At 46.7% G+C, this 22956-nt stretch overlaps 1 protein-coding gene across 2 annotated transcripts in view; it reads right to left on the bottom strand.

Annotated features, from left to right (window-relative positions):
- Positions 1 to 22956, bottom strand: part of GPC3 (glypican 3) — a 154425-nt gene that overhangs the window by 17443 nt on the left and 114026 nt on the right. For both annotated transcript variants that reach the window (XM_079318905.1, XM_079318906.1), the window contains exon 7: positions 19554 to 19710. In XM_079318905.1, the coding sequence (XP_079175031.1) occupies positions 19554 to 19710 (157 nt within the window). The remainder of the gene's footprint in view (positions 1 to 19553; positions 19711 to 22956) is intronic.

Below are 22956 nucleotides of genomic sequence, written 5' to 3'. Positions count from 1 at the left end.
CTTTGCTGATGAAACAGCATTACCCTGGTGTGATATCCAGATGTACAGTCCAGAAGAAGAGCTGCTACCTGAAGGAGCTTAGAAAAAAATCACTGAAAAATAGGGAGCTAAACATGTACAGCCAAAAACAAAGACAGGAGTCAAGAAATAAAAAGAAGAATAGCTGGAAACAGAAGAGTACGAAGAGAAGTGAAATACAATACAGGACTGGGTCAAGCAATGGTCCTGCAGATCCCCCAGTATCTCAGCCCACCCAGTTGTGGAGTCACCTTCTTCCTGCTTGGAGACCTCCAAGATCTAAATCACAGACATCCCTTCTGATCACTCTGCTGCCACCTGAGGCATCTCTGTATAGTCTTGATTTTGAGAAGCAAGGTTCTCAATGATAGCAGAACAAAATTAAATGCTTCATATTCCCTCTAATGACTGAAAACAACATACTTCCATCCAACTGAAATTTGCATCTTCCTGTTTTCTTCCCCAAAAGCTCTTGGATATGACCAGGAGAGGAAGCTCTTTCTTGCTACATGCTGGCCTTCAACTCTCTGAGCTCAGGACATTCAGTGACATTCAGGTATTAGCAGGGCCTGACAAAATGCAGTCCTAAGGGAAATGCAATGGTCACTCCTTCCAGATGTTAGCCACTAAAAGCAGCCCTCAGGGCAAAAGGATATTTCTCAATGCTCAATTAGAAAGCTCATGGTGGTGTTGTGGCACCCAGGAACATCTGACACCTTCCTTTGTGACTCACTGTGTGTGGAAACCAGACCTGAAAGTGCCCAGGCCACAGAGACCAGGGGTTTGTGCCATTCCAGCAGGCAACACAGAATGTGCCTCTTTAATCAGGACAAGGACTTTGTGCAATGTCTAGTGAAAAATCTCTGGACATCCACCAGGCTACAGCTCATGATGCCAAGGGAAATATCTCGAGTGAGATTTCAGGTCAAAACCCAGGAAAATTTGGCTCAGGCCAAATTAGGCTCAGGCATGGTGATACTCCAGGCTCCTCTGCTGAGCCTGCCTCTGCTCCTGGAGAAACTTCCTGAGGTTCTGTGCTCTGACACTGGCCAGGATCACCACCATGGATGGACAGCAAGCTCCCCCTGTCCCTGCCAGGGGAATGTTTGTGCAGAGCAGGAGCTGAGGTGAGAGAGCTGCCAAGGGAAGGCAGCCAAGTGGCAACAGCATCTCCTGGCTTTTTTCATTGCATTAACCTGCATAAATAAACAAATAATGATATAAAAAAATCCTGGACCTGCACTAAAACAACATTAAAGTGCCTGTAAAAATGGGGTAATGCAGAAGGTCCTGGGAAACATCACTGTACCCAGCTTTTCCACTTCATCCAGAAGAAGGTTTGGGTTCATAGGCTGGAATGTTTAACAGCTTCAGGACATGTTCCCTGCACTGGAAGCTGCCCCAGGAACAGCCTCTGTAGTCTGAAACCAGAACCTGGCTTTGCACTACAAGGCTGTGAAGAAAGACCCAAATTAAGCCCAGCTGCTCACTGAGTGCCTGTAACATCTGACACAAACCCTGGCTGATTCCTGATTCCTGCCTCCCTCCCAGGCCAAGAGCAATCCCTGACCCAAAGCACCAGTGGAATGATGGTGCTAAAAGCTGGGTCTGAATGGTGCTGGCAATTCCAATGGGAATCCCAGTGCCATCCCTGCTGAGCACCAGGACACTGTGGCTGCAGTGCTGGGGCTGTGCTGGACCTCTGCCATCACTTACCCTTTCCAAGGACCTCCCTGTCATGCTTGGGACCAAGCTGGAGCTCAAGGATGCTCCCAGAAAGAGGGAGGGAGCAAGGGATGGAGGGGATGAGCCCTGGGATTCTGCCTGGCACCTCCCCAGGTCAGCTTGTACAGCCACAGGAAGGTGCCAGGAAAAGGACACACTGCTCATCTGGGAAAATCCAAATTGTTCAGGAGACACCTCCACTGACCCAGCAAGCAGAGAAACAAGGAGGTGACAACTCAGTAGGGCTCACAAATGCCTCCTCCTCCATCCTGTCTGAAGCAATCATGGCTCTCTCTTAGGAATGTCACAATCACAGTGGAAAATCAAAATAAAAAGGCTACGTAATGTTTGTAAATGCCTTCAAAATCACAAAATCCTCTCTAAAATGGATTACAGAGATTAGAGATAAGAGCTTCCTGGAAATAAAGAATTGCATTTCAGCCTCTCCTATCTCTTCACTGCCTCAGAATAAGAGTCTTGCTTGTGTCCCCCACCCCACCTCACACCTTCCCAGCCATCACCCCAGCCTTGGGGAGCAAAAACAGCCCCTAAAAACAGCAGAGCTGTTTCTACCTGACTTTGCCATAAGCAGGATTTTGGGGCACAATCTGCTGCATATACCTGAGCCTGGCACAGGGAGAGGAGGGGACCTCTGCCAGGCTTCTGCAAGAGTTTCAGTCCATCCCTACTCCAAACAGGCTCCACGTGGTTCTGCCATGTGCTGCCAGGGGTTTGTGAGCTGCAGGACTTGCACCCAACCCTGTGGGGTGCCCAGCAGAAAAACATCCCCTTAAATCAGAGTGATCTTATAAAAGTCACCAATGTACCAGTTGTGACAATGCTGCCAAGAAGAGAAAGGTCAAACACCCACATGGGGATGATATAAACTTATTTAGCAGCCATCCTGTTATTATTCAGAGAGATTAAAATCATTATTTTGTTTAATATTTTGACTCAAGTATCCACAGTCAATGGTGGTGGGACAATTTTCTGTTGGGAATTTTTATTTCGTGAGAGTCTTTGTCCCTTCCTTCTTATTTGGAACAACAACAACAACAAAAAGGGATTGCAATATTAGCATTCCCAGCAGAGCACACATTCAAGTTCCTGACCTGTTATTGCTCAAGGACTTCTGCAGCTGCAGATGCCTGTTTGGAGCTACAGTTAGGTCACTTTGAATGATGCTCATAGAATAAGGATCAAAACACTCACAGCTTGATCAAAAGGACATTTTATGAACATTGCAGCCTGAGTTAAGTGCTGATGTGAATACTTAGGTTTGCCCTTATATTACCTCAGCTTGTTTCTAATAAAATTAACACTCTTTTAAATGATGCACTCAGTTTTATTTGTTTCATGTTTTTGTGCCTTATGGCTTTGAAAACATATTCTCAAAACCTTTCCATCACATTGGGATAGTTTATCTGTGTTGGGATCTACAAATCAACACCTTTGTACAGAGGAATAATAAGGGTTGCACCTTTGTATCATTGTTCCACCTGCTCTAACCTGGATTCATCCACCAAAGGTTGGCTTTGTTTTTTTTCTGCCCACAAAAGAGGGTAACCAGTCACACTCTTTCTTTTCCCAGGAAGAATTACCACCTGTAAATAAACAAATAAAAACTGAACTACAAGCACCAGCAGCATGAATTCTCCTTTGTAAAAAGACAAAGTAAAAACAAAGCGGGGGAAAATCCAGTCTCTCTTCTGCATTTCACTCGCACATTAGAGGCAAAATGAACTTACCAGTCCAGGACAGGGGATGTCTTATTGGTGCAATACAGCTGCTTAACTGTTCTTTAGAGATATTCATCTCAAAAGCCAGAACAGAAAGAGCATTTTCCCCCCTTTTATTTATTTATCTTTTTTTTTTTTTGTGCCAACTCACCTTAGCTGAAAAGCACATTGAGATTGTAATTATGGGAAGGCCTCATCTGGTAGATTTGTAAACTCAGCTATCGGCTTGAATTACTGGAATTAGCAAGGCTAATTTAATGTCACTGTTCAAAATAGCTCAGATTTGGAATTTCTTAATGGCCTTAGGAAAAGGAGTCTTTATGCATACTGCAATCTAGGCTTCATTCTTAGACTAAATTCCTTCTCATAGATTTTGTGAATGCCCTGTTTTGTAGCCAACACAAACTCTGTCCAGTAAAATAATGTAAGGACTCAGAATGAAAAGAGATTAGCTGTTCCCTGCTCCTGTTATTTTAAAGCAGAAATAACTTTGGCTTCTACTGATTCATAGACAAAGCTTGAAATGCAAAGCATGCTCAACTCCAGAGTCAGCATGAAAAGGACCTTAAAATATTCCCGAGTGCAAGTAATGGACTTATTAGAGGGATGAAAAGAGGCACTTTTCACAGAATCCCAAGCTCTTTAGTCCTGTCATATCAATAATCTTGCTTAAGAATTTCATTCCATTTACATTTCTTTCCCTTCCAAATATCCTGCCTGACTCCTGTGAAATACAACATTTACGCTTTTAAAGTGTTAATTTATTTCTGTTAATGCTCGGTGGTGTAAAATGTCTGTGGATCACCCAGAGTGAGCAATGGTGTCACGAGGGGGTGGGACAGGGAGCAAAGCTGTGCAGTCAAACACCTGAAAACTGGTAAATGAGGAGGGAATTGAAGACTTAGTTAAAAGCATCTTCTTCAAATAATGGCAGTTGATTGTGCTGGAACTCAACATAGCTGAGATCTGTTGCACTCTCCTTTATGTTCATGTTTAACACTGACAAAAACAATGCTGACAGTAAGAAAAAAAAAAAACTAAAAGCTTTATAGATATCAGGAAGGAAATTTGCCTAGCTCTACTAAGCTGCCAAAATATATCAATTTTTAAGCCAGTTTGCCTAGACTTTGAAAGATGGTTTACTCTAAAGCCAGCACAAAGCAACTAGAGACAATTTCCCCTCTTTGTTTGAAGAAACTGCTGAAAAACAAAGGGAATTCAGGAGCAAATCACAAAAGCCTGTGTGCCCATAGCAGGGAAGGAGACAGACCTGCCCCCTTTTTAAGGAGTGAGGGGATATTTTTTTTTTCCTCCCATTTGGCTCCATGCCCCCAGGACAATTTGCACTGACTGGGGAGTGTCAGCTGGAAGGGAAACAAAATGTTTTGGGCTACATCTGCCCAAGGCCATCCACAAGACAGCACCAGCAGAGAGCAGAAGACCCCCAAACTCTGTGACAGGACACTGAGATGGCCATGCCTGGCACGTGGCACTGGCCAGTGATGATTTTCAAAGACCAAACCAGATTCATACTGCCCAAGAGACCCAAGGGTCTCAAAGCACACCCCAGGCATTAATTACACCCTCCACTTTGAAGAAATTAATTAAGCACTGAAACCTTCTGGCCCCTGAGAGCCAAGCAGAAGCCTCCATTCACTAGTGGCTAAAACTGAGCTGAGCTGTGATGAGCTTTCAGCAACACTGATGGGAGAGCTGAGAAAAGCAGCTCTGAGCCACCCTGAAGTGTCAGAATCCTCCTCTCAGGACACTTCTAATTTCTCTGGACACATCCCAGCACCATTCCAGGCGTGGCTCTGAATCACTGTTCATGGCAAGCTGGCACACAGGGGCTGGGAGGGCAGTCCCATGCCACAGCCACCCTTGGGCACCCTTCTCATCCTATTCCTGGGACTCCCCAGAGCCTCTGACATTAGCACCCACTTTTCCTAATAACAAACTGGGCACCCTGATGGGACATCCTCATGCCAAGAAGCAGCAGGAGCTCCTCACATCATCCCTGTTGGTTCCTGGTGTGCTGCTGGCTGCTGTGTGACCCATTCCTAGCTGAGACACCCTCAGCCCCATCCCCAGCAGCCCCATGGGAAGCAGATTTAGGGGCAGGCACCCCAACATGCAGGGGTGCTCCAGAATCCACCCTCACTGAAGCATTTGCTGAGCTGGTATCCTCCCCTGGAACAAACCCACACAATGTGACACAGCCCCCATCACTCTCCTGAAGTACTCTAGTAAAAAACAAAACTCTGCCTCCTGATTCCCCTGTTTGCTCCATTGCTGGATGCCTCCCCATCCTTCCATCTGCCTGGATCACTCTGTGTCCCTCAGAAGCTGGACAAGCCATTTGTCCAGGGCACTCACAATGGATTCAGAGGAACAGCCTGCCAACCCACAAACATCTGCTCCCACTGCTTCTTTTGCCACATAAAATAGGTGACAAGTGCATGAAAAAAATACAATATCTGTGCTGTGGAGAGCTGGAAGGCAAAGGGGGATTGCCAGCCCCTGCAGCTAAAAAGTGGTGGCTGTGCTGGAGCTGCAGCCTGGGAAACCCATTAAGACCACATGGTAACAGGGGAGCTGGGCAGGGGGCAAATTCAGAGACAGAACAACAGGATTTTCTCAGCACACACCTGCCTTTACCCTCCCAAAATCTGGGAGCAGCAGGTGAACAGGCACACCTGAGCTGCAGGACGAGCACGGGCAGAGGCAGAATCCCCCTGTGCATCCCACCCAGCTGAGGCTTGCTCTGGGGCTGTATCTGTTAGCTCTGCTTTTGGTGCCATCCTGCAGCCATCCAGCCCCTCAGGGCAGGTTTCAGTGGGATGGAGGGGATTTAGGAGCCTCCAAGCAATCCCACAGTAACTGGTCCCAGTTACCCTGTATCCTACATAACAGGAGCTGGTTAAGTGTTTTTACAGACAGGTTTCTGCTCCTTGATGTATGCAACTGGTGAAGGGTGAAGCTTAGTTATTAGCAGCTGAAATCAGGCTCCAACCTCTTGCTTTCCAACCCAGGCACAGCAGTAATTTTTGTTCAGTGTGTAGCAACACTGCCTTGCTATGTCCTTATTTTGGAAGTTTTTTGGGTACACAGAACCATTTTTCTTTTTTCCACATTTTCTAATGAGTTCTGGCGGTAGGAAGTTGTTTGTAAATCACACAAGTATTTGTTTTACTGGAAACATCTGCTTTAACACATTTGTCTTTTAAAAAAGGCCAATTATTTTTAAACAAAGGTATTAAGCTGCAATGTAAATTGGGCACATCTGTTTATGAGTCACTGCAATAGCACTGCCTCTCGTGCACCAGATCACATGGATCTCCAGGGGCCTGATCCAGCAAATTAGACACTCACAGCTTGCTCTGCTCCCTTTTCCAGCACTCCTCTTCTGACAGCACTTCTGCCTGATTTAATAAATTAAGGCCACTAAATAAGAGAGATCTATTTAGTGTCTGCTAACAATGTTAGGTGTCTGGCCCAGCAGACACTTAAACATCAACAAGAGTCTTAAGCTGGTGCTGAAGTCCACAGGGCCAAGTTCAGTGGAATTATTTATAGCTGGGATCTCCAGGTTGCACCAGAGTCTGCCCATGGTGCTGTACCACCTCTGCTGCCTTCAGCTGCTCAGGGCTGTCACAAAAAACATCCAGAGAAGACAAATAGAGGGAAAGGCATCAGCTGAACCTCCAAGATCAAAACCTGACCCACCAACTGGTATTTATTCACTGGAAACAAGAAGGTCAGCAGAGCTGGAGGACTAGTCTGAGGGCCAGGAAAAACCACTCGGCAGTGGCTGAAGAGCATCCCTGATGATTCTGGGGTAAATAAAGCCAAAGAGGGGTGGGAATTGGGGAATCCAGACCAGCAAGGAGATGCCTGGAAAGGGCAGATTCAGGACCCCCATCCTTACAGGAGCTGCCAGAATCCAACTGCCCAGGGTAAAGCTTTCTGACTGTCACCAAAACAAAGCTGTCACACCTAAATAAAGCTATAAGAGTCAGGAAGGGACACAGAAGGTGCATCAGATGCTCTCTGAGCTGGAGCACAAGTGGGGAAGTTTTCTTGCACAGGGAATGGGAGAGGAGAGTGTTTTGGGTATAAATGCATTCTTTCACATTCTCTGCACATGCTTTAGCAGTGATTTATGAGGACAGGAGAAGAGATACTGCAGGCTGTGTTCTGTGATGACTTTGGGGAGCACACAGCCTTTTCCTTTATTTACTTTTCACTGGAATGATCTACAGAGAACCAGGAGAGGACAGGCAAACATACCAAAGCTGCAGAGCAGCCGGCAGAGAGTTATCAAGGAGACAGAGGATATTACTCAGATTCTGATAATAACCACCAGCTCCCACCTGCCAACTGCAGGCTGTCTGACACAAAAAACTCCAAAAACAGGCTGGAGCAGATGTCTGCCTCCCTGTGCAGGAAGTGTCTCCAGTATCCATGAGACACAAGCAAAACAGCTCAGAGTCCAGCAATTTTACTGAGACTGGAGATACTGAATTCAAACAGGAAGGAGGGAGAAAAAAAACAGTAAAGCAAGAGGATGTGTCTCACATTGCAGTTGTAATTTACATTTTAGAAATCCTGCTGGGACTCCTGCACTGGACTGAGGCAGTGACAGATGCCCTGGCAATCTGTCCAGCTGCCAAACCTGATGCTCAGCAGCCAGCAGTACCTGCCACTGCAAAGCATCCATCCTCACACATCACAGAAGCACCAAGGGATGCAGCAGCACATGGGCACTCTGTGGGGCACAGGGTCCCTCTACACCAGCAAAGAGCCCCAGGGCAGGGCTTCAGGCTCCAGCTCCCACCTGCTGGGGATGGGATGCACAGAAAGGGCCCTGCAAGGAGGGAAGGAGTGGGGAAGGGAAGGTGCTGCTGGGTTTGCATTCCAGCCCAGCCTCCTGCAGGAGGGAAGGCAGAACATCATCCCAGGTCCCATGGGGAGCAAAGAGCAAATGGAAAGCAGGGACAGACAGAAAGATGTCATTGAGAGCCCCAAATACCACTGAAGACACTGTCTGAAACAACAGAAGCTGGTCAACATGCCAAATTTCCATTCCCATAAAAGAAGGGGAATGTGCTACTGCTCCAAAGCAGAACAAAAGCAAAACGTGTCCAAATTTTTTTTGTTTAAATGAAAAAAAAGTTTTAAAACACAAGTTGACATACCACTCCAACAAAATCCAATCAATTATTTTTTTTTTCCTGTGGTATAATTAAAAACGTAATTTTAAGCAGACTTTTAGACAAGAAGCTGCTGTGGAGTGAAAGCAGACAGCATTACCTTGTGCTTCAGGCTGCTGCTGCTTCACTTCCCTGCTGCAAGAGCAGAGAAAGATGTTTCAATTTATTCCAAAACAAGAAAATCCCATCCAGAACTCCAGCATGCTTCACTGCCTCCCAGTTCCAGCAGAGGCAGTTTGCAACACAAAGTGGCTTGCCCTAAAAACATGAGGGGAGATTAAATTTTGAAGCCAGGGCACTTTTGCCCCAAGAAAGATGTCCCAGAGATTCAGAAAAGCTGGCAAAGCCAGCAGACTCCAGAACTATTTGGTTGGCTGGAATTTGTTCCTGTGGAAGAAAAGAAACCCACCTGGGCCCTCCTTGGAGCTGTGAGAGCCCAGGGCAGGGGTGGAGGGAGAGGACAGAGCACAGTACAGGGCAGGAGGGAAGGAGGACATCCCTCCTCTGGCTCACAGCTCATTCATCCCAGCACAGGGGTCAGGGATCTGCTGGAGACACACCTGGGGATCAGGGGAGCCTGAGCTCAGCAAACACACCTGGTTCAGTTCATGTTACTGCTGGTGTCAGCCCCAGATGTGTGTGCAGAGCTCAGGGCTAATGCACAACAGCCCTGAGAGCTCCTGCCTGACTCATGATGGATCCCCTGCTTCTGGGAGCAGTGCTGACTCTGTAATTGATCCTGTCCTGGTAATGCACTGGCTGATGACTGATTAGCAGGCCAGACCCAAATTCATACTATTTTCACTTGCAAAGCAAGGGGTGAGAAGAAAGAAAGAAATGAGGATTAAAACACCAGGATCCTGAGAGGTTTCTCTGGAGAAGCATCCTTCTTACCTTTCCAATACCTTTTTGGCAAGGACTAAAAAAGAGGCTACTTTCCTTCTTCTGGAGACCAACAGCAGCCAGCAACAGGCTCTGTGGTCAGGTCTGTGCACAAGCCCAGCATGGGCTGTCCATTGATATTATTTTGAAAATTTCATCTCAAGTAATGCCTCTCCCTCCATCCAGATCCAGACATCTTCCAGATATTTAACTCAGAGCTTCATTTAATCAGGCTTGATTATTTCATAGACACATACATTTATATTTATGGAAAGATGTAAAAACTAATTTTCAAAATGCAGTGCTGTCATCTGCAGCATGTAGGGACCTGTTGGATCCCAGGCAGGGAGATGCTGCCATGCAGACTCTCACTCAGCCACATCTAATAAACACCAGAGCTCCTGGTCACTGCCACAATGCTGCAACTCTCACTGCCAGGTCACTGCCACAAGAACCACCTGCACAAAAACAAACACATTTGTTCAAATTTGAAGAGGGGAACCAAGAGGTCAGGCTTTTCAAGGCAGCCTGGAGAACTGGAGCATTCCCCATCTTCTTCCCTTAAAAGGGGCTTAAGAGTGCTCTGGAAGTTGAACCCAGTAAATGAGGGTTTCCATGATCTACCTGACACATCATCTGCTCTCCTGGACATCTTCAGGGCAAGGGGCTGGGCAGCAGAGCAGCAGCCACAGCTGAGATTTCAGGGCTTTCCTCTGGACCTTCAGTGAGACAGGGCCACCTGGCCCAACATTCTTTGTGCCTTCAGCTATTGACATAGCTGTATTTCCCCAAGACACTTTTTGGGCAGATGTGTTTTCTAGTCCTGGATGAACCTTGTTTCTGTGAACTTTTCTTCTGTCATTGAAAGGGATCTTCAAGATGATCTAGTTCTACCATGTTTGCCATGGACAGGGACCTTCCTCTAGAGGAGTTTGCTCAGATCTCATCCAAGTTGCTGTCTTGGGTTGCAATTCAGGATGTGGCCAGCAATGTGTATTCTGTCCCCATCTGTTGAGGGTGGGGCAGTGGCCCTGATCTCCTGGCACATATTATCTGCTAATGGGCCATCTTTAAACCAGCTGGGGCAATCATTCTTTATCTTTACCATGACACACCCTTCATCCAGGAGGTATCACCTGTTAATGGGCCATTGTTAAAAACTGGGTGTGGCAGCGATTCTTATCCCTGTGGGAGATATCTCCTGTTAATGGGCCATTGTTAAAAAACTGGGTGGGGCAGTGACCCTGATCTCCTGACACATATTATCTGCTAATGGTCCATCTTTAAACCATCTGGGCAATCATCTTTATCTTTCCACAGCCCATCCTCCCTCCAGGAGATATCTCCTGTTAAGGGCCATTGAGTCCACTGTGTGACTGATAAAATTCCATCATCCCATGGGAGATGCTCCAGCCAGGGGGAGGAGCAAAACATTTCCTACCTAGGTAAAAACTGAGATTTTAAACACCAGAGCAGCTTTTTTCACTGGATTCCAGAGGAAATCTGGATCTTCCCACATCATCCTTGGACCTTCAGAAGAAAACTGCACCTTCTCCAGGAGCACTGCTCCAGCTGAACCACATCTGCCACTGCAGGAGGATGCAGCCACCATTGAATGGGACTGCTGCCAACACTCTGACTTGTATTCTGATTCTGTCAGCATTTTCGGTTTGTTATTTTAATACTGTATTTCTATTTTAATTTTCATAATAAAGAACTGTTATTCCTAATTCCCATATCTTTGCCTGAGAGCCCCTTAATTTCAAAATTATAATAATTTGGAGGAAGGGGTTTACATTCTCCATTTCAAAGAGAAGCTTCTGCCTTTTATTGGCAGACACCTGTCCTCCCAACCAGGACAGCTTCCTTGAGCACCTTTTCTGGGAACAGGAGCTGCAGCAGGCATGGGGCAGGAGAGGGATGGCCCAGCCCTGAGCCCACAGCACATCCTGTGATGTTTGACAGCAGTGCTGGGCACACATATCAGCCAGGACAGCTGGGACTCACTCCAGGGCCAGAGCCCTCTCCCACAGCAGGGCTGTGCCCAACAGCCTCATTTATTACATCCCCATAATCTCTCTTATCAGCTTACCTGCAGTAAGGCATTAGTAAAAGCCAAGCCACTCATGAAAGGGGCACCCTCTCCTACGTGAAAAGTCAATCAACATGTTATATTGTTATCAGGCTCACAGACAAACCTCTCTTTGTACAACAAAATGTGCAGATAGGGTGCCCTGACTATCAGTGTAAGGTTATCTTGTCAGGCCTTTAGCAAGCAGCACCTGATCTGCTTCTGTCTGAAATATACTTTTATTGTTGTCCCTTAAAAAGAAAACCAGTTACATTATTTTGCCTCTCCACAAGGGAAAACAAAAAAATCAAAAGCAAGAAAAAAAAAGGAAAAGAAAACCCCCCTAAAAAAAAAAACAACCCAAACCAAAAAGCAAGACTATCCAAGTCAGGAATTGTGTTTCCCAACTTCATCAGAATTCATGTGTTTTCAGACACAAAAACCAGATTCATCATCCTTTAAAGATAAATATGGCCATCACTATTGCAACTGGGCAGATTTCTGCATACTTGAAATTGTTTTGAGGCGTTCAGTCATGCAAGATGCTGCACTCAGTAACAATTTAAAGAAACATTAGCTCCCAAATTACACCGTTGAAAAGTATCTCCCTGGACACCCTGGCAGAGCACAAACTGTTATTCAGACTTGCAGCCTAACTAGAGGCTGAGCCTTTTGCCAGCAGACTGGTGCTGTAAACACCTGGGAGTGATGAGCAGCCACAGATTCACAAAGACCTGGGCACATTTTATGTGTTTTAGCAGAACATCTGAGCTTTACTGCATTTCCAGCTCTTCAGCCTCACCCAGTCACTGACACTGAGCCCACAGACCAGCCTCATCTTCCAAAAGGAGGATTTAGAACAATGGCTGCTCACATTTGGAAAGTATGAATATCCCCTCCTCTGATTCAGCTTTTTAAAAAATGGTACATCATTCTTTGCTTTGGATCAGAATGGACCAAGGCAGAGGAAATCCTAAAAATACCAGATACAAATTGCTCAGAAGGACTTGAAAACGTTAAAAAACATTTTTAAAAATGAAGTGAAATTGAAACAAACAAACAAACAAAAACCAGAACCATGGGATTAATATGTCCAGTGGATTTACTTGCTGATTCCATAGGTGGTTTTTGCATATATGTAGTTTTTCTCAAAGCAAAGATTCTGATGCATGACTTTCTAGTTCTTCAGTTATAGAATCAGTGTTTCTCTGCAGGAACTCAGGGCACAGAGGTCACAAGAATTCTTTAAAATGTACACACTGTGTACAGAGTGAGGCCTGCAAGGGTCACAGCAGCACAGCCAGCTGAAGGATGCTGTGAACAAGTCCTTCTCCAAACATCACCAATAATTTTCCCAGTCTGTCAATAAAAAAAATCATTTTTTGCTGACGTCAGAAGTAAATTAATGAACTTGCCACTCAATTAGAGGGTCATTCAACTACTACATGTGACTCCCTCTCCATCTTTTAGCTTTTATTTAGATGATGATGAGGAGGAATTCTTGACTTTCAACCAGATCTTCATTAAAATAAAAACTCAGTAAACAAAAACATTTTAAATAGAAAAGCAATAATCAGACTATTTCACTGTTTTAGTTGGTACAATTCCAGCTCTTCCATCAGGATAATCTAGCTGGCATTTGGCCTTGTCATTTTTTCACCCTGGGACAGGATGAATATCTTGTAAAACAGCATGTTTCTCCTACCCTTGCTTCAGTCAAGCATTCAACAGCACTCTTTGGAGGAAAAAAAAAAAAAAAAAGTAAAAAAAAAGTAATTTTCTGCTACTAAAATGATAGTTAGGAGCCCTAAAGCTTTTAGCAGATAGCAAAACCCATGGGAAGGATGCTGTCAAACACACCCAGTGCCTGAGCCAAGGACAGGCAGCCCTGCTGGAGGCTGAGCAGAGCCATGCACAGTAAATATTGGCACTGCACACATGATATTTGTCAGGAGGACCCTCCAAGCCTGCAGGCTGTTCATCAGGATGGGACAACAGCCACGTGGCCCTGCACTGTCAGCAAAACCCACACAGATGGGGATGTGTCCCACCTGTGGAAGGAGTGTTTTAGAAGCCACTGGGGTATTTGGGAATGCCTGTGTCAGCAGAGGGATGAACAGCCCAAGAGCCAGCAGTAAATGGAGCAGAGCAGCATCAGCAGGTCCAGGTGCTGGGACGGGGAGGGCAGTGATCACTGTGATAAAGGATGGGAACACATGATCCTGTAAATATTTTAACTAGTGTTGGTCTGTCTCCCAGCACACACATGGACTGAGCCTTGGCAGACTCTGCTATTCCCAGGTTGGGAGCATCCCCTTTTCCAGCACTAATGCTCATTTCTAAGGAGCTTTTCCCATAGAAATGAGCAGCAGAAATCAGGAGGGCAGCACCCAAATTCACCTTGATGGGGAAACCCCCTGGTACCTGTTTGAGCTCCACATGGGCAGCCCCAGGAAGGGGGAATTGATGGCACCCTCCTGAAATAAACTGAGGAGAGGGAGAGGGAGAGGGAGAGGGAGAGGGAGAGGGAGAGGGAGAGGGAGAGGGAGAGGGAGAGGGAGAGGGAGAGGGAGAGGGAGAGGGAGAGGGAGAGGGAGAGGAATCACCAAAGGCTGAGCTGTAGGAACACCTCAGCACTGAGACCTCTAAGACTCAGAATGCTTTTCTGGGCACTGGGAGCTGTTTAAGAGCAGAACAGGATGAAAGTTCCAACTCACAGGATTTCAGAGCAGCTTCCAAAAACACAGTGCAAGACAGAAAACACAGGGGTGCCCCTCTGTGCCCACACAGGGCACGGCCACCACAGAAACACAGAGACCTCCCCTGCCCTGTGACATTCCAAATTCCCAACTACACCTTTGTCAGATGGAAAAAGGGGCTACCAACAAACAGCCTTTCCACCTGGGGAAACACCCCACTTGGCCAGCTCAGAGGCAATATCCCAGCTTGCAATTTGATGGTGATAGCACCCAGAAAAACACTCTGCCAAGAGGATAAATCAATGGCAAAGCAAGATAGAAGTTACTAAAGAGTTACAGACTGGGTAAGTCAAGGGGGAAACTGTGCTGATGGTTCAAAAAGCACCGAGGTATGGCATGAATTGCTGGAAACCCACAAAGGGTCTGGCAGCAAAATGGCAGGATGCAGGAAAACTTGGGGGCTTTAACTACAACCTCCCTCTCCCCCTTAGAAATAGCCAAGGGACAGCTGAGAGCAAAACTAACTGCAGGTCACTGCAGGCAGGAGCAGCCAGGCAGGGGAGCTGTTTTACACACACAAACTTCCAGAGCCATCTTTATATATATTTTATAGCACACATCTATCCTTACATATCTCATGGGATGAGGCCAACTTCCCTTCCCAGGACAAACTATTTCTACTTAATTCTGCCAAATCCATCTGTTCCCAAGACAACTTTTGTTGCTGCCTAACACAGATATTTTGGAAGAATAAATCTTCCCCTCAAACTCCCAGCCCCTTCTCCAAGTTGCTGGATTGTTTAGAATGTTTTCTGGGTGCTTCAGCTGCTAAAACAGATATTTTCCTCCCAGCAAAGCTTGTGAGAAGCCCAGGGGCACAGGTGAGCTGGACTAAACCAGCTCTGCAAAGCCCCTGAAACGCCTGCACCTCCTCACCCCCAGCACTTGATAAAGCCCACACCTGGCTCAGGAAGGCCTGTCCAGCACCCATGTTTTAATTCCAGGCTCCCTGGAAACAAGATCTTGGGTTCCAAGTGGCATCTGGAGTGAGCACACCCGAGGTGAGCTCATCAGGGGGTGGCTGGTGGAGCACCAGCAAAGCACCAACCACCCCAAGCTCTTTCCTTTGGGTGCCCTGTGCAGGGTGACTGATCCCAGCAGGCTGTGAGCACATGTTTGCATCTCACAGCCTGGAAGACATTTGCACTGACTCATAATTTGGGGGGGGGAATACTATAATTCATTTGCAGACATGATTTGCCATTGGTGTGGCATAAATATATGTGTGTGTGTGTGTGTGTGTGTGTGTGTGCAGAGCTCTATTTCTGGGTGCTGGCTCCATGGGTACTCCATTGACAAACAGGATGCACTCTTCTCTGAGCTGGGAGGTTTTCAGTCCTCCCCCTTATTGTAAACATCATCTGCCTTCAAAACCCTTAATGTGTTGCAGATGTGACAAACAATAAAAGACCTATCATGAAAAAAAGCCTGCCATCTCCTTGTTTCCCACTGGGGCAACATAATAATGAATTTATTAGCATATAGGGCTCACCAACATATGTTTATAGTCACTCACAAACTTTTGACTTGACAGTTTACAAGTATGTTTAAATCATTAAAGTTTAGGTTGACTGTCCAGTTACTACAGGCTCATTATAAATAGGAAACAAAGGTTACATTTTATACAACAGGCAATAAATCAAAACTAGTCTGTATTTTAGACTGGCTTTTTCTTTTTTTGCTCTTTTTTCATCTCCTTATTTTCAAGACCTTCTGAGGGGACATCTTGGTGAGGCCAGTGCTCAGCAGATGTTTGCAGTTAGCTGGCAGGACCAGTGGCACCCACACCAGAGAGAGGAGAAACTCCCCCTGCACATGAGAGATGCAGAGACCTCAGAGGTGACAAAGTCTGCCAATGTTTTCACTCAACCAACAGCCAAAATCAGTGCCAGCACAAGACACTCACCTCTCCTCCTCCTCAAGGCATCACCAAGTCCATCTGCAAGGCTTGGGAAACCCTTTGGGAGGCAGGAGTTCACTGCAAAATTCCTCCTAAGCTGAACAAAGCACCTGAAGAGGAGGGAAAAGCCCCAGGCTGTGTCCCCTGACCCCAGAGGGAAGCAAAGGACTCAAACATGCTCAGATGGGTTTGGGTTTGGGCACTGCACCACAGCACAGCCTGCACCCCTGTTCCTGCAGAGCATCCAGCAGGGGATGAAACCAGGGGCTCAGAAACACAACCCAGCCACTCCCAGCCCCTTCTGCCTCTATTACAGGGTAACCACCTTGGGAAGGAGAGACATAAAGCCACATTAAATGTAAAAGTTCTTTTTGTAAACTATTTCCAGATTTCAAAGCCTGGCATCATTTCAAATCGGCAAGCTACCCTAAAATTTAGAATTTGTGGAAGTGGGGGGGAATGTGGAATGGTTTCTGGTCCCTTTTATTTCTTGCTATGTACACGTGATATGATGGAAAAAAATTATTTGAAAAATACCCTTTCAAAGTAAAAAGAAATATCATTCTCAAAAATGTTGAAAGTGAGTATTTCCACACCATCAGCAACTTCTCCTGGGCTGGCTTCCAGCATAAAACTTGAACAAAGTCACAGTTTATATCCAAACCCAACCAAATAGGATTCTGTCACTGTCATATCAGCTTCACCTTTCTGCTCTAAAGCAAAACACAAAATAAGAGCATGTGGCATGGGCAAACAGGGAAGAAGGTCTCCATGAGAGCACAGCTCGTGCCCTCTGAGCTCAGCCAGTGCCTTGAAGCCCTGTTGGACAAACTTTCCACAATTTCAGCAACCTGAAAGACTTTACCTGCCAGGAACCCCATGTCCCAGAGACACAGCTGCTTTAAAGTTAATATTTACCCATCCCAAAGCAAAGGCAGCAGCAAACACCCTCCAGGAGAGCAGCCCAGGAGGACAAATCCTCTTTTCCTGCTGCATTTTCCTGTCCCACAGTGACAAGAGGGGTCTAAGTTGCCAGAAGGGCAAGTTTCTTTCTAGGGAGATGAATACAGTGATTAAACCAGCCTAGAGAGGCAGAGTAAGGCAGAAAGGATCATATATCCAACTTCAGAGATCATGATGATAGTGTGGGGAAGGCTTTAAGAGGAAATTAGAAACACATTAAAAATAGCATCAAGGTGTGACACAAAGATTGTGGAAAATGAAACACGTTATCTCTGCTCTCAGCACAGGACACTGGGAATCACCTGTATTTCTTTAACATAAAGTTTGTTATTTAGATCTTGGATGAAATTTTGTTTTATCCCTGTCAAAATTCTACATTTCTCTCAGACTTGGGGTGGAGGACTTGAAAAGTCTTTTCCTTCTCTTACTTAATACCTGAATATATGTATTTTACATAATCTGTCAGTAATCTTTGATACGAGACTGGCATTTAATATTTCAGCTCTCACTTCATTAAGGATATTTTAATTATCCCAGACCAATGGGAGGGAATTTATAAACATCTGTGCTTCGTTTAGGAGCCCAAATTTGCCTTTTAAACTTCAAAGCTGCAAAGCTGATTTTATCCAGGTTCAGTTGTCTGGTCTCTCAAAGAGCACCTTGGAACCAGCATTAACTGGGCCAAGCCTCCAGCCCAACACCCAGCACTGCCCATCCAGGCTGGACACAGCCTCCCCCAGCCAGGGCTTGCTCTGACAAACAGATGCTGCTGTGAGCTCCATGGAGGGCTCAGTGGGTCTAGGAGAGGGCAAACACCAGTGTGGCTGCCCAAGGCACAGCTGGTCCTTTGCTTTCTCCTCCCAATGGGTGACCAGGGGCTGCCTCATTAATAACATCAGGAGCGCCTCAGGGTCTTCAGAGCAACCAAAGACATGATTCACACTGGCAAGCAAAGCAATTTTTAGGTTCCCAAGTACCTAAATCACTTCTGCAAAACGAGCCTGAGGTATTTGCAAAAAATCGTGGGGGGTTTCTAAACCCTGCATCAGAAATAACCATCATTTGCTGCAGGCAAACAAACCTTCCTGACTTTCTGCTGCCCTCCAGGAAGATGAGAAGCTCATCTCCAATCTCAGGATTGCAGGCAGCAGAGGGAAGGAGAGGAGGGGGTGACCCTGGCACCCACACCAGATTTGCAACTTGCCTCAAATCCTCTCCAATGGGCTGCCCTCAATACACCCCTAGAGAAGCAGCCTGGAAAAGCAGAGGCATTTCTTCTCCAGCTGCTGCCTTGATTGGCACTGTGAATGGCTCAAATACCCCTTTAGGGCCCCCTTGGAACTTTCTCCCCTAAGATAAGAAATCCTTCCTTAGGATGACTCATGCCAGAGAAATGTTCACCCCCCTGCAGACCCCCAGGTTATCGTTTAGAGTTCTAGTTGGTCTTTATCTCTTATAAGCAATTGGTCACTTCTTTACCTAAAAACTTAAAGTAATTGGATAGATTTCAACTTATAACTCTACTGGTCACTTTTCTGTCCATCTCAACCCTATAAAACCCCTTTGATATTTTATGTATTCAGATTTTGCTGTCAGACCCCTTTGTAGAAATAAAGTTGTCCACAGAACCTCTGCACAGCTCTCCCAGATTTCTTTCTCTTGCTGGCTAAGAGAGTGCTGCTGGCAGATGAAATCACGAAAGACCTGATAGCCCAAGCCTAGGCCTTGACTGCACTTTAGCACTCTGTAGATGGCTTCTGCCTTGAAGCAGCCAGATCTGTTCTATTTGGAACATCTGTCCAGGCTTGCTGTGGCAGCCTGGGGCTGAATCCCTACATGGCACCACAGCCAGGCAGCACAATTCACAGCTCTGGGCACCTGCAGCCCCTGGGCCATGGCTGTGCAGGGTACTGGGGGTGCTGCAGTGAGTTAACCTGAGCAGACCCCAGGGAGCAGCTCCCACAGCATCCCCAGCACTGTAACCCACAGAGGGGCAGTGCCACCATCCCATCACCTGCTAGGAACAGAGCTGATTCCTCACTCACAGCTCCCCACAGCATCCCATCCCATCCCATCCCATCCCATCCCATCCCATCCCATCCCATCCCATCCCATCCCATCCCATCCCATCCCATCCCATCCCATCCCATCCCATCCCATCCCATCCCATCCCATCCCATCCCATCCCATCCCATCCCATCCCATCCCATCATCCCATCCCTTTATCCCATCCCATCCCTTTATCCCATCCCTTTATCCCATCCCTTTATCCCATCCCATCACCTGCTAGGAAGCGCAGCTGGTTCCTCACCCGCAGCTCCCCATCCCCAGAGCCGCGCTCGCACTCGTCCTCGTCGTCGCAGTCTCCACTCTCCTCCTCCTCCTCCTCCGGGGTTTTTCCTGCAGCTTTTCGGTGGGGCAGAGTCATCCCTCTGAGCAGCTGAAAGACAAGAGGGGCCAGAGTCACTCAGTGCCTCCCCTGCAGCCGCCCTGCTGCTCCATCCTGCACCCGCTGGGTGACACAGCTGGGACGAGACTCGGTGGGACAAAACCCCAACACTCCACTGAGGAGCTCAGGCTCATTCATGGACAAAGCTGCACACAAAAATTCAGTGGAAATAACAAAAGGAGGAGGCAAAACAACTCTGAGTCATTCTGCCCAGTGGGAACCACACGAGCCCTGCAAGACCCCAGTGTCACCAAAGCTCCGGGGTCAGCTACAAAACACATCCAAAGGAAATGGCAGATCTCTTAGGTCTGTATGGAACCCACAAACAACCTAAAAATCTCATTTCTCACTCCTGAAGCACAGAGGATGCTAGTGAAAGTTTGGGGGCAGCCAAGTGACACCATGAAAGCATCTTTTAAAGGGTGTTTCAAAGTGAGTCCAAAGTAACAGTGAGAGTTTGCACATCCCTGGGATGGGGACCTGAATGCCTCCCCTGAGCACGGGGTCAGGACACTCTCCAAACATGGGTGGGAGCTCCCCACACTCCCATCACAGCACACAGAGGGATTAGACACATTATAAACTATCAGCTTCCTTTCTTTCTTCCTCAGCTGTACTTTCTTGATTTTGCTGTTGCTGAAAGCAGCCAGCTACTCCATCATAAACCCAGATCCCCTTTGAAAAAGTGTGAGTCAGCTAGTTAATATATGCTGAAAATTTCTATCACTGCCACTCTGCTGTTAAAAGCTTCTTGAATTTAATCTCGGTGCTAAAAAAAATAAAAATGAAAAGGATAAGTAACAGAGAAGATATTGCAAAATGAGAGCTTTCCTCATGCTTCAGGGTTTGGTTAGTTCCATCTCTTGCAGCAATATGCATGCCTTGCAAGGCATTTTTTAATATCTGGAATCTAGGTTATATTTTTAAACTATTAGACTAGCCTTAGAAAACAGTTTCTAAAATATTTATCTCCTGAAGTTTATAGAGCCTTGGAGGAATGCCTCTGGCATCTGGCTCGCCCTGTCCACAGCGATGTCCACATACCTCAGTGTTTATACTAGAGGAGAATAACGTAATGAAAAACAAATGGCTCCATGTGGGACCCCTCTGGGCTCCCCAGCTGCAGCAAACCCTGCAGCAAAGCTCTCCTGGCACGTGCCAAGGTCTGCCTGGAGTGAGAACCATGCTGGATGAGTCTCACACCCATGGCAGGCAGCAAAATGCAGCTCTTCTCAAAACTCAGGGGATGTGCTTTCATGGTCTCCAACAGGCTTTGGCTCAGGCTGGTTTAAGTTCACTTTTCAGGAATTTTACTTTGTTTAGACATTTACAGGCCTCTCCCAGAATATGGTGCAACCACAAAAAAATAACAAATAAAAAGGCAAGTGCAGAGCTGGGGGTAGCACAGGGAAGATCTCACCCAGGATCCAAACATGCCAGGCACCCCAAGCCCTGAGACCACCACTGGACTGTGCTCCTCCAAACAAAGCCCCCAGCTAAGAGCAGTCCTCAAGAGCTGCAATGAGGGTCTCCCATGCACAGCAGCTAATTAGCACAAACACACACCAGCCCAAACCCAGGGCAGCACTGCCAAAACCCAGCCCATCCTGCTGGAAAGGGGCTGTGACTGTTCAGCAGCAGGATGCTCACTCCTCTGTGGGATCCTGATCATCTCTGGGATCCTGATCCTCTGTGGGATGCTCACTTCTCTGTGGGATCCTGATTCTCTGTGGGATCCTGATCCTCTGTGGGATGCTCACTCCTCTGTGGGATCCTGATTCTCTGTGGGTTCCTGATCCTCTCTGGGATGCTCACTCCTCTGTGGGATGCTCATTCCTCTGCATCCCAGGAGCAGAGCAAGCCAGACAGGACCCCACTGTGCAGACCAGGCAGCACAACTTTCATTACTTACCCAAAAGAGCAGAGGAACTTTCTGGCAGAGAGAATTAAGCTTCAGGATATTTTCAGATTTAATAAGCTCAGTGGGGGGCAAGGGAAAATCAGGATTTTTCAATTGTGTGTTTTCAAACATTAAAATAACCAAGCATTTCTTGTAGTACTACTTTTTTTCCCTGGCATGCCATAAATTAGCAGCTTAATTTCTATGCCTTTGTAGCCACAATAAAACAGGAACTCTCTGAGAAACATCACGTGGGCCCCAACTTTGGATCAAGTGAACGTGACATCCCTTTGCCACACTGCTCTTTCCTTTGCCAGGAGAAAAGCTCCATCCTCAGGCACGCCCTCCCCAGCTGCTGATAACTATAGAGAGGTTCAATTAAATTTTGCAGCTGCCTGTGGGAGAAATAGAGCCCATGACACAAAACCTACTGGAAGAGTTAGCAGGAGATCAGGCATGGGGTGGAAATCCCACTCCACTCCATTGGTACATCCAGACCCAGGAATGCTGTTGGATGTCTCATCTTCATCCAGAGCAGCAGCCCAAGTCCCACTCATCAACCATTCCACAACCTCCCTGATGGTTTGCATGCTTTATGAAATTATATTTGGTGTACTGAACATAGATTCCCCATCCTTAAATAGCAAGCAGAGCTGACTGTACCCTAACATTACAGTTTATTCATGTCCTGTGGTTTAAAGCCCATGGTAAGAGGCAGGAAAATACACAGTCTGGTGATCACTAAAGTGGTATGTAACAGTGAGATAGCTTTAACTTAATCACAACTCACCCAGCTGTAAGAGTTTACTGTCATATCTGCTCCTCTTTGTTAAACCATAATGGCAAAAATACACTGTAAGATAGCTGATGTGAACTGTGTTAGTGGGAGGCTGGACACACATCCAGCACCTCCAGGGGGCTGCAGGGTTTTCCTCCCCATCCACACAACCACCATGGCAAGAAACTCCCTCAGCTCCTCACTACAAGTCCTAACAGATCAGAGTCCATCAGTTTTATTTCCAGCCTCACCCCTTCCAAACCATGGCCCTCTGGATGGGCAGGGTGGGCAGTGCCAGGGACTCCACGGGACACTGGGCAGTCACATCTGGTTTCCACCTACATATTCCTTGTTTGGCTTGTCCTGTGGTTCCCTACAGCTTAAAACACGAGGCAGACGGGAAGGGTGTGCTGAGCCTCCCTGCTAAGAAAGCTCCCCAGGGCATCCCAGCATGATTTACACAATTATTCATAACTGCACAGTGACCAGACAAAAACAGATGCAGCGACGCGGGGTAATGACTCAGCTTGTCTTGGGCAGGCCACTGTGTGCTGAAATC

This window comes from Erithacus rubecula (assembly GCF_903797595.1).
Source record: "Erithacus rubecula genome assembly, chromosome: 15".
Classification (NCBI taxonomy): domain Eukaryota; kingdom Metazoa; phylum Chordata; class Aves; order Passeriformes; family Muscicapidae; genus Erithacus; species Erithacus rubecula.
This window is presented reverse-complemented; position numbering and strand designations above follow the sequence as displayed.